Genomic DNA, 12,686 nt, shown 5'->3' with positions numbered 1-12,686 from the left:
TAGAATGAAGTGTAAGATAATGGGAGTGTTTATTTCTCTGTCTTCATACTTCATATACTCGCTATGGTACATTTACACTAACATCTAATTGAAGAAAGGTTTATTAGGACCAATGATACAAGCATCTGAAATACAATGGGATATTCAACAAGAAAATAAAAGAAAAGAAAAGTGGAAATCGTACCTCTCACTCATTTGAAAACAATAAATTTAGTGTAATAAATAGAGATGTAAATGAACCAAGCCTTGGAGTACTGAATGTTCAAACTTAGTTTCACTTTGAACCAAGCATACAAATAAAGGAGTGAAGCTAACTCGTGGATCCACTAAAACCGATACTCGATCCAGCCCAACCCATCGAGTTAAGTTGGTTTTTGCCAAATAATTGCTATTAGCCTATTACCATTTAGTTCAGTGTTGTGGTACGACGTAAGTGCAACATCAAATGAAAATTTTTGACGTAGGTAATACATTTAGCAATTAACCCACTGTCTCTGTCCACAAGAGAAACCATGCTAACTTAAGGCTTTTCTCACAATCATGGGTGCCAATCTATTATAGAAGTCAGTCCCTTATGCTCATTTACCCTGTTATATATTACAATTCTTCATTTCTACATGTTGATATCTTTCCTAATTTGACTTGCCAGTTCTTTGCCTGTGACATTTATATTTCCTTTTGCCAGAACATCAAGTTTAAACCATGTCATGGAATGTTTATTCATTTACAACCTTTACAAATAACATGATTCAGGTTCTCAACAAAATGATTTGGACTTTCTATGTAAAACCGCCATCACTCCCAACCATAGCACAATATACAAAGCAAAAAATAGGACACTTTTGCTACCCTAAACAAAATTTTCTTACAAACGAAGTTTTTGGCATCTGAAAGAAAACAACAGATGCCTAACGAAGTCCAAGAACCTGCTTATGAGAACTAAAAGCATGACCAAAATATCAATTGCCATTTCAACTAGTCCTCATCCATCCCTGCAGGCTAATCTCTCTTTGGACCCCCTTGAACCAAGCCATTATAATCTGTGACATAAAAAGGGATGGTATAATTAATAAAACTCATGTGAAAAGAAAAATTACCAAAGTAACCGAGATTCAGTTCCATATGTGTTATAATTAATCAGGTGATATAAAACCTATTGTAATTAACAATATAAGCAAGCAAAAAGTGCACTCTCCAAATTAGAAGTTTCATATATGTGCACTCTTCTAATTGCCGTTTGATATCAGATCTATTTCTCTTTCTTTCAACCTCTTTTTCTTTGCAAGTTTGATGGTGACTCCGACTAGAATCACTTCCGCATTTATCCCTTCTTTCACTGTGCTTCTCGAAGCTGGTATGGTGGTGTACATGCCTCCTTTTACTATGCCACTTTGGGCTACTGGGCATATCTTCTACTTCTGAACTTGATCTTTGTGTGTGATGATGTGACCTCAGATCCCTAACAGCAATTGAGGGATGAGATCCCTTCTCACATCTTTCATCAACCAAGTTGTTATCATGTACATAATTATCACGCTGATGTTTCTTCTGTGACCTCTGAGTGAAGCTGTCCTCAGAGTAACTAACACTCCTTTCCCTGTTTAAAGAAGATTTACGGTCATGTGATCTTTCTATCTCATTATAGGGACCCCTCTTACTAAAATCATCATTTTCATAATCATTACGAGATAGTTCTCTGTTGAGCAAAGAAATAGTAATAAAAATTAGGACAAATATATATATTAAGGATCCAAAGCTGACTCCAAGATTTGGGGACTGAAGCTTGGTTGTTGCTAATGTTGTTATAGCTTGGTAATAATCCAAATGAGGAGGAATTTTGATGCAATGCAAATCTCAACTTTAGAATCATTATAGGGAATCATATAACATGATGTGTAGTATTTTTTATTATAAGTTCATAGCATGTGATAAGTTGATATTGGCCACCAATTTGAGCCAAAGTACCAAGAAAAAAAAGTTGGCATACGAATTGAAACAAGCAAATGGCCACACCCCCCCCCCCCCCCCAAAAAAAAAAAGAAATACAAAATGAAAACGGCAACACAATTTGGTTTAAACAAATGCAAAAGACTTTTATGTGAAAGCGTTGGTACAATCATGTAAGAATGGTAAGAGTAGATGGACTGAAAAAGTTGGCATGCTAATTGCAACAAGGGAATGGACCCAAAAAATAAATAAACAGAGAAAAATACAACAAAAACGCCAACACAATATGGCTTAGACAAATACAACGTGACTTTGAGATGAAAACATCGGTACAATCATATCAGCAAAATCAGAGTTGATGGACCAAAAACAAAGGTTCATGAGCACAACATTTAAAACTTCACAAAAACCCACCAAAATATTCTCAGGGTCAGGAATCAGATTCTTAAGTAATACTCCTATTCGGACCCCCAAGCTGGGCATCCCAAATTCTTAGTCCATAAGGAAGCCAATTATGCCCCCCATAGAATGAAAGGATTTAATTGTGCGTAGTTGTTGAAAAACTAAAAAGATTTTCACTTGGTAACATATAACGAATGCAAGTTTTTTGTGAAAATTGGTACCTTTCTGTATCTTCCAGACTCCATAAAAGGCTTGTCTCCACCTACAATTTTACCATATGCATCAGAATGAAAAAAAAATAATAATAATAATAATAAATAATAATAATATTGGAGATGGAATCTTAAAGAGGTTTGCAGTGAGGCTACAAAAACACCGTAGATGTAAATTCTACCTACAGCATTGTTAACCCAAAATCCCTTCTTTTTCTTTAGACTGGATTTAGCTGTGGTAATATTAGAAATAGAAAAATTAGAGCAACAGAGCCAATCTCAGAGTAGAAATAAATACATGCAGACAATAAATATCATAAGGAACTATAAGCTAGTAACAATCATTTAGAATGCAGCTCAAACACATTATTAACAGTGGGAATATCATAATTAAAGAATTTGCCAAAGAATGAGGTCATAAAATTTTGATAAGATTATACCTTCCTCGTGCATGGCCAAAATTTCCCCTTGAAAATCATCAAAAGCAGCCAAGTCCTCAGGTCTACTTTTGATGTCCACAGGATAACAAGAGTCATGTCATTCTCCATTCATTTTGTTTATCTTATGTGACATGGGTGATGCTTTCAAAGGATTCTTCACACCCGAATGATTGATACCAATGCCACCCATGGATGTATTATTTTTTATCTGTAAGTCATAAGCAGATTCTAACATAATTTGATTGGATCCCCTCCCTGTTGCAATGGGAGAGTAGGGCTCTGGCTCTCTTTGAAGGATAGTCACACCACAAGAGACATCTTTTGCTTGAATTCCAGATTCACCGTCTACTTTTAGATTAATAACTAGTTATTCACTAGAATTTAGTAGGTGTAAGAAAGGAAACTTATATAACTAATTTTCCTACCTGGAGCATATTGACAAAAGGCAGTGCCTAAACCGGTGTTTAAAATTTGAGACTCAAGGAAATGTTCAATTGCTTGCCTAAGAGATACATTTGGTAGTAGATCTTCTACTCTGCCTCTGGTAGAAAGACACTTAGGACACCTTCGTTTCTCAAGCAGCACTAGACGAATGCTTGTACCAAAATATACACAAGCAAAGTACAAATATGTCAGATACAAAAAGAAAACAACTGTGGATCACCAAGGCCTATCAAAAATTAAGGTTGCCTGTAGAATTTTGTAAAGGAAGAAACATAAGCTTCTCACTAGGCTCAAATCATTTTGTTATTTACTTTAGGCAATTGATAAAAAAATGCATAAGCTCTGTGCTTCGGTCTATACATTTCTAAAGAAACATACAACTTAAAAATGAAGAAAGAACAATTCGATTTAAGCAATTATAACATGTACATAACCAAAAAAAAAGAAAAAAAACTTACATTTCTGACAAAAACTATGCTGGCAGCAAGGTATCATCACAGCCTCCTTGAAAAATGAATCACAGAGAGAGCACTTTAGCTTTGATGGCAAGTAGGCGTTTTGCATGGCCGGAGGATTAGCATCAATCACCCTTCATAATTCCAATGAGTACAAAGAATCAGATATTTGAAACCAAATGACCAAAAGAACAAATAAGGATATGACTAAGTACATATCCTACCTTCTAAATTTTTATCTTCTTCAACTTTAAGTATTGACTTTTTCTGGGGCATATTCCCTTCAGCTCCACAATGTGTAGGATCTGCCATTTAAATTTAAGCATGGTAAGCATCAAGCTGCATCTTGATTTTTTAATATACATTTGGACACATTACATACCCCTGGGAATAGCCTCACTGAGGTCACTTCCTTCATGTCTTTGACATCCTTCCTTAGATGGTTTCAAGCATTTGAATACACATAAGAATCAATTATGAAAATTGGGGGGATAAGCCAAGAATTAACCATAAGTATGTCCCTACAACAACAATCTTGCATAATTAAAAGTTCCACAAAAACAACTATACCTTGTAAGAGCATCATTTCTCTGATCACTTCCAGTGCATACATTCTTGTTAGCATCAAGGTCCTCTCCAGAAAAGGTCGCCTCAAGAATAGGATACAAGTCAATCCCAAAGTCATCAAAGTCATCCACTTCAACATTCTGCAAAATATAAAAGTTTGATTGAGATGTAAAATCATATAGTTAAGTAAAATATGCAAGCAAAGTGATTTAAATGTTGAGATAAAAGAGAGTAAAAAAACCATCTAAGACATCTATGCACTTTCCAAAAATAAAACGATATTGTAAATGTGAACATTGGACTTTCATCAGCACTTGCTCTCTGGCCTCTGCCCTGAAGGTCCTCGAGTCAATCCCAAAATCCCAAGCTTAAAACTTTTGTGTAATTTGCTTCTTAAAAAGATTCTAACATAGAACCCATGGCGTTCAATGTGAAAGAAAATAACTATATGATAAATAAATAAACAATGCAGGAGTATACCACAAAACATGGATGATAATGACGTGACATGCGTTGTGAAGGGTTGAGTTGATTGTAAAATTCAGAATTTAAGATTTGAGTTTAGATTCAGGTGTGAATTCCCTCTCTCTCTCTCTAGAAAATGCAAGTATTAATTTTCTGGAATCAATAAATCTCTTAACACAAATTATAAGATACGCGAAGAAGAAGCTAAACCATTTATCCATCAATCATCATAAAGCAAGTAATTCTAATCTTTTTGTTGACAGAGTAATTGAAAAGCCTTCCAATGGAAAGCAAATTTGTTGACATACCATTGGAAGAGTAGAATTAACCAACTTTGAGGGCTTGTTCTGGACATTCTTAATCGTGTTAAAGTTCACCCTAAAAAAAAAAAAAAATCATGTAAAAAGCAGCACCAAACAAACATCAGATTTGAAATTTTCTCAGCTACAATATAAAATTGCCAAAAAAAATTTAAAGTTAAACTTACATATTAGAAGGAGCGGATCCGGCAGGCACTCTTTTGATTATCACACTTGAACAACTTGGAATTTGAAATTTCTCATCAGAGTACTCTGAATTAAAATTCAAACAAATTAACAGCAATAGATTTTAATCAAAATGCATTATGGTTTATAAACTTTGGAGAGTTATTACAGTTACGGAAATCCAAACCAAGTGATATTTGACAGTTCAAGCAAAAAACTTATTTCTTTGATAAATAGAAAAATGATTTGCATAATATGCTAGTTAATTACCTGGTCCACTCGCAGTACAGTGCAAGCAGCATTTGCAGCATATTTGAGAGCAAAGAACCGGTACAAAAGCCAAAAAAAAGAAGCAATTGTGCTTGTAAATACAAACAATGAATGTCTGTAAAAAAAAGAAACACAATGATTCCAACTTTAAATCATTGCAAAACAATGCTACACCAATTTCTTAAGGTTCCATATTTTGATTAAACCCTAGTGGTAAATGCTACACCAAAACAATGCTACACTAAATCATTGCAAAACAATACTACTAATTATGATTAAACCCTAGTGGTAAATGCTTGGTATGATTTTCTACCAATCATTTACCACAAGGATGATTATTGAAACGAAATCTTTATTGGGCAAAAGTGAGCTAATATTTTAAAGGTTTTATATACTCACCTGCTTTATGAGCTTATAAATGGGTGCCAAAGAATGGCCATGCAAAAAATTTTAAACATTAGCATCGTGTATTATAGAAAGATGATAGATAGAACAACAACTAAAAGAGGTGTTCCTTGTCAAGATGTACCTACTCAGCAGAACGAATTAAGACAGTTCCTTTCGTTTTAGTTGCAGAAGAATCAACACCACCAGCAAACACAGCAACCTAAAGGAAAATCATTCAATATGAGCTACAATTTCAACACCATTAATCAAAGGACTTCCCAAATTTAATGAATGCCAGTGAAAATCGTCAATACTTGCAAAAGAAAGAACAATACTATAGACTCAGCAAAGGCAGCAGCTCTCTTTTTTTATACTATCAGAAGAAAATGAGCTAGAACTCAATCTTAAAAATGAACATTTGTAAAGAACTGAAAAATGGTACTGCCAACTTACTGGAATAGTTCGCTAATTTGCTTTAGCCTATACAAATAACAAAACCATATATATACACACACCAAGACATTAATAGCCATTCCTGATAAGAGTTATACTTTTAACATGTGTGAGAGCATATCAGTATTACATTTAAGACTCAATTAACAACAAATTATCAGATTCAATACATTTGAAACCAGTTGACTCTTACCTTACACCTCGAGTCCCATCAAAAGTGCACAAACCAATCTGTGACCAGATTTTCATTGGTTGGTCTTGGCAAAGTATAATGTTTGGCATTAGAATTGAACAAGCAACCATCATACAACAATTAGTTAAACCCATAACCTCACCCTCAACTTCACTCTTACAAAGGAAGAAGGTATCAATTTGAGTTACCTTTTTTGAATCTTACGCCATCTCGTATAATGAGGAGGAGGTCTTGCATGTCCATTGTTAGATGCCTTGGGCCCAAATTTGTGTCCATGTTTGTGGCCCCCTGTCCCACAAGGAGGTGCCCTTGATATGCGTTTCAGCCGACTTGCTGGGTAACCCAACAGCTTGCTCAGCCTAAACAAAGGGTGGGTCGATGTCCGAAGAAGGGCCAGTGGACGTACTGTGGGAGGGTGGCTCCATGTGCATGCCAGGAGGGGTTGGATCAATACCTAGGTCAAATGATGGAACGGGTGACAGCTCAGAAAATGACTGTGGGGTGGGTGGACGGATGTCAGACCTAGGACATAGATGTGGGGTGGGTGGAGGGATGGTGGGGCTAGTGGATGGATGTGGGGTAGGTGAAGGGATGGTGGGGCTAAGGGGTGGATGTGGGATGGGTAAAGGGATGGTGGGCCTAGGGGATGGATGTGGGGTGGATGAAGGATCGGGGGTAAGGACAACCTGAGGGGTATCAACAGGCGGACGTTAGGCAGGAGCTGTGCTCGTGCTTGGGCTCTCACTAGTGCTTGGCCTCTAAGTAGCTGCTGTTGCAGGAGTAGCTGCGTCCTCATTCGGGGCCTCAGGGTCCAAAGGTCATACACGGCCAATCGCTTGCACTGCATTCAGCACATCAGTAATGTCCAGGTGGTCCTCCGTGCCCACTGAGTGACGGCTTAACAAACGGAGGTATTCTTCAATCTGCACATGGAAAAACCAAGAATATTAGTAATGCAATACCAAATCAACAATGCCAAATCAGTAATACCAAGTCTATTAAAGATGTAGCTAGCGGATAGCGTAGACAAAAATGCTAATTAAAAATTCAAATGAGCATAAAATTAAAAATGATAAGAATGGGAAGAAGAATGTATACCATAAATCTAAAGGCTAAAATAGGAAATATGACCTTAGAGCATCTCAAATTAGATTTTTAAATCAACAAAGTTCTCTATAAGGAATCTTAAGTAGACAACAGCTTTAAAAGGGACGTTTGATGCTAAGCATACATTGGACCACATATATCATGTTCTCTAAATAGTGGTTTCATGCTAAGAAGTACGGTAAGATGTAGAAGACATGGAGAAGTTACCATTAGAATTAATGTAGCACTGGGGACATCGATGAACCTCTAAGTTACCCTTTTGAACTAGTCGAAGTACTGATGCTGTGGAGGCATATCACCAAGCACTGCTTCACAACACCGTTGAAGGCGATTACCCCACTCCACAATATGCATAGCATGTTTTCGCATCAAATCAACACCGACCTTTCCCTTCAAATCAATGGCATGAAGCATGGTGTCAGTGTCAACATCGTGGGGAATTTCTTAAATCATCCCAAATTGACGAACGACACGATCCAGTGTATGTATCTCTACTAGGTGGAAACATACAAGTGGCACCATTGCCATCCACATGGCTCTCCCTGCAACGCACCATGGCGGAAGGTCGTCTAAATCGGCTTTATACGGCTGCCACACCACCTACAGTAGCCCAAAAACAAGTATGCAACACATTAGACAACTATATTTATATTTCAAAGTTCACCAAATGTATATCTTGTTCCTAAACATGTTAACATGTTAAACAATGCATTTTCATACCTGGCCTGACAACATTGAAGCTATTTGCTGGTGATACCTGTCCCTGAAAACGTGGGCAGGCCTGTTTTTCTTGTTTGGGACCCACAACCACCTACAACAATCAAGAACAAGGGATCAATATCTAGAGCTTTCCTACTAAGATAATGTCATGAATAAAACTATAATGTAATCACATATAACTACTAAGATAATCTTATAGATATTTACTCAATTAATAATATCACTAGAATAAGAAACAGTCCTTATAAGGTAGAGACTTACTTCAGGGACAATGGATCACGCACTGGAGGACCATAAGCACCCGCTGGCGGGCCGCGCTCAACTGCCAGGCACAAATAAGGGAACCTGGCCCATGCCCAATACTGAACCAACAATAAGCACCCACCAATCTGACTGGCGTCCTTATCGTTTGCCTTGCATAACCCTTGGTACAACCATGTAAGACAAACACTTCCCCAACTGTACCTTCATGGGTTGTGAAGGTCTTCCAACTGCTGCACCCACATTAGATGCACCCTATCGTCAGATTTGTCTATGAATATTGTGTCCCCCAATAGCGCTAGGATGTATCATCGTGTGTACTTATGCAGCTAATCCTCTTTAGCATTAGGCGGCAATGGATCAGCAACTTGCTCCAAAAGCCTTTTGATGAGAATCCTTTGGCTAGTAAGTTGCTTATGCTCTTGATTTATAGGTCGAAAACCAAGGAAGTCCCAACACACATTCACTCAATCTTTCTGTGTACTCCCTGTTATAGCGTCACAATCAACAGGAAGCCCGAGAAGAACCTCCATATCCTGCAATGTGATGGTGACCTCACTATGTGGCATGTGGAAGGTGTGAGTCTCCAACCGCCATCGCTCCACTAAGGCTGTTATTAGGCCATTGTCAATCTGTCTTCCTGGTTGCCTGAGGAGTCCCTCCAAACCAAGTGCCTTGATGATGTCAACGACTTGGTTGTCCACCATTGGCTCTCGGTTGGAGAACTTTTCAGTATGGCCACGGCAAGTAAGGGCCCCTTGATGAGAATGCAAATTGTCATATTTTTCTCCCTTAATGTTTAGTCTTTTATATTTATTTGGTGCCTAAATGTACTCAATATTCTTATATTTTGATTTAGGATGCAAATGGAGGCATTAAGTGCAAAACGTAGCAAATTAGGTGATTCTGGACAGCTTTGACATCACTTCGTAATCTGGGCATAACTATCTCATCCAAGCTCCGATTGAGATGATTCAAGATGCTATCGAACACCAAGACAAAGCTCTACAACTTTCATGTTTTGAGTTTTGAGAGATATGGGATGCATCAAGGTCGAAATCGGGCTTGAAGTTGCTGCACCTGCACTGCTGATGTTCTGGAATGTTCCTTTGCCTGAAATTCTAATACGCGTATCTGATGTGGTTTATTTTTGGAAGCCTCCAGATCTTATGCACGAAATTTCCAGCTGAAAAATACCACTTTCCTAGTTATATTAGGACTTTGTTTTATTTTTAATATTTTTCCTTAATTAGTTAGATTTGGATATTATTATTGAGAATATTTTTAGGAGATTTTCTAGGATTGGGAAATGGGGAATTAACGTGTAAAAGGGGGAGGAGAAATCAGAATTACACACACACGCCTCTCTCTCCCCTCTTCTCTGATTTTTCCTTTGAGTTTTCTTCAGGGTCCTGCGTGGCTAAAACTTTTATACTTGGTTGAAGGAAATTGAAGCCTTGAAATCAATAAAACTGTGAGATCTAATTTGTTTTTATTGTTTGATTTATGCTTTGAATATCGGATGTTCTTCTGTGATTATTTTTATGATTGTCTCGTTTAATTACTAGGAGGCCTATCGTTGCAATCTACTGCTAGGTTGGATATCAAACCGTAATTGTTTGATCTCTCTAACTTGTGAAGCAACCAAGATTTAATGATTTGCTGCGTCAAAAATTATTAGATCTTAGGAAGAATGCTCGACTAAATTAAATGCAACCGCTTGTGTTTGTGTTGTTTAGCTTCGTCGATCTCTCTAGTTCTTAAGGTTGCTACTAGATTAAACCTTTAGCGCTTGTCTTGGGTTGTTTAGTAGTTAGGGTTTATTAGATCATTTGTTTTCTAATTAACTACGACTAAGGAGAGATAGGAAAATAGTTCCAATGGTGAATATTCAAAGTATGAATTGATATATACTTGCATCGATGATCAGTTGTAAAATTCTGATGGTGGATGTTAACTTAGACCAAGGTTTGTTCTCTTGATTGATTTTGATACTTTGATTTGAATTGTTCCTTAGTTGTTTTTATTAAAATTGTTTTCATTATACTCTACCTCCCCCCTCCCTTCCTTGTTCACGTAGCATAAAATAGGCTAGATACTCTCCGTGGGAACGATCCTTACTCGCACTACTACATATATTTTTAGGAGTATAGGTTTTATTTTTGGTTGCCTGCAACAGCACACCAACCCTGGATCCTGCACAAAACAGAACCATGGATTAATATATGACAGTAAGTGCATGTACATTGTATAAATTAAATGCGTGTACATTCGTTAAATCGAGTTTAGTGCTGTGTTTTACCTGCCCATTCCAAATAGCTTCTGATCGATAGGTGGGCTACAACTTCAACACCGACGTGTCAATAGGGCCAGGCTGCGTATGGTCAATCCGTTCAACATTTGCAGCAGCCATATTGCACAAGAATGATAAGCAATTAGCACGTATTAGACATGATTGATTGAAAAAAAAAAAAAAAAAAAAAAAAAAAAACAAAACAAAAACAAAAGCAAAAACAATCTAAGAAATATTCTTAAAAAACAACTACCAATCATCACTCCACTATAATTGACATTTTAAGTCAAACAAAAAGGATTTTTCTGGAATAGATTTATTCTCAAGTCTTTTCTCTATTGATCGGCAACAAACTTTAAGTTGACCATCTTAAACCAGGTAAACATACCATTCTACACATTGCAAATAAATATGAAAACATAATTATTACCACATGACATGAGACATAAATAAGGGTTCAAAGAATTGTTATATTGAGAAATAGTTTTTGAAGAAGTTTCTTGCCAAAAACATTGGCATTTTACAATCTTGTATCTGTTATATCTCTTCAATGTAGTTGCTAAAATTTCAACTTTTCATTTCCAGAGAAGAAACAACTATAACCAGGGCAGGAGAAGGTTGAATGGGAGAGCTTTCAAAGCTCAACGAGAGGATAGCATTAGACGAACGGTTTATGTTTCTGATATTGACCAGCATGTAAGTGAAAATTTTGGGACTTTCTAATCATCTTGATGGTTGAATATATAAATATAAGGTCTTTATTTGGTTCTAATTTTTGAATAATAACTTTAATAAATTTTTTTATCAAATTTAGGTCACTGAAGAGCAGCTTGTTGCCTTATTTAGTAGTTGTGGCCAGGTAAGTTGCAATGCTCATTTGAACACTAATCAATCCATTGTTTTTTCAATACTTTAATATATTTGAACCTAGGAGCTGCATTTTAATTCTTTGATAATATTTTAATTCACTTAGAGAATTCTTTTCCGTTATAACTTTGAAGCTGGCTAATTCATTTTAATTATTTTTTATTTCATCCTAGAGAACTATGCCAATGGGCTCTAACTCAAAAGGCATTTCCTTCCCCCATAAGAAAGATTGGAGGATAAGGTTATGGATTCAAAACCCACTGCATGTGCGTGCAAACTTATCAAAAATAAACAGAAGAATTAAATCATGTCAGGGTAGTTGTCACAATTTGGCTATGTGATCCCCTGAGGCTTTCACATTTTAAACTTTTTGTCAATGAGTTCATCACAAAAATTTTGTGGAACATATCTAGCAACTATATATGTTTTCTTGAGTCCATTGTTCCTTTGAATGCAATGAGAAAATTTACACGCTTGACCAATTGCAGTTGCTGCCTAGTGCCTACCCTTAGATGCCCCTTGCTCCATTGGTAGCCCCAGCATGAATACCATTATTAATACAACATTCTCTAATACTACTTCTAGCATGTAGCCATTGTAAGGGCTATTTCCTAGCATGCTACCTAGGCATGCAGCTTCTAGCAGGCTGCTTGAAATGACACTCCCCCATTCTTCGAAACTATCTTCTTTACTCTACTAAGCAAGTAAAATTTTTTAC

General features: G+C 36.7%; 1 protein-coding gene across 1 annotated transcript; it reads right to left on the bottom strand.

The window, feature by feature from the left end:
* Window positions 1-1,137: 1,137 nt before the first annotated feature.
* Window positions 1,138-3,591, bottom strand: LOC115959842. The gene is made up of 4 exons (XM_031078454.1): window positions 3,427-3,591; window positions 3,002-3,346; window positions 2,571-2,611; window positions 1,138-1,597 (listed from the first exon to the last, which is right to left on the bottom strand). The coding sequence occupies exons 2-4, from the start codon at window positions 3,107-3,109 to the stop codon at window positions 1,138-1,140; spliced, it is 609 nt and encodes a 202-aa protein (XP_030934314.1). The 5' UTR covers window positions 3,110-3,346; window positions 3,427-3,591.
* Window positions 3,592-12,686: the final 9,095 nt, after the last annotated feature.

The sequence above is a fragment of the Quercus lobata genome, chromosome 2 (genome assembly GCF_001633185.2).
Source record: "Quercus lobata isolate SW786 chromosome 2, ValleyOak3.0 Primary Assembly, whole genome shotgun sequence".
In the NCBI taxonomy this organism is placed as follows: Eukaryota; Viridiplantae; Streptophyta; class Magnoliopsida; order Fagales; family Fagaceae; genus Quercus; species Quercus lobata.
This window is presented reverse-complemented; position numbering and strand designations above follow the sequence as displayed.

Excerpts from the sequence above, each read along its gene's own strand:
- LOC115959842 (XM_031078454.1), bottom strand. The coding sequence starts at position 3,109 with ATGGAGAATGACATGACTCTTGTTATCCTGTGGACATCAAAAGTAGAC. Across the intron at positions 2,612-3,001 it reads TTTGGCCATGCACGAGGAAG|GTGGAGACAAGCCTTTTATG; the intron begins GTATAATCTTAT and ends GTAAAATTGTAG. Across the intron at positions 1,598-2,570 it reads AGTCTGGAAGATACAGAAAG|GGAAAGGAGTGTTAGTTACT; the intron begins GTACCAATTTTC and ends TTCTTTAAACAG.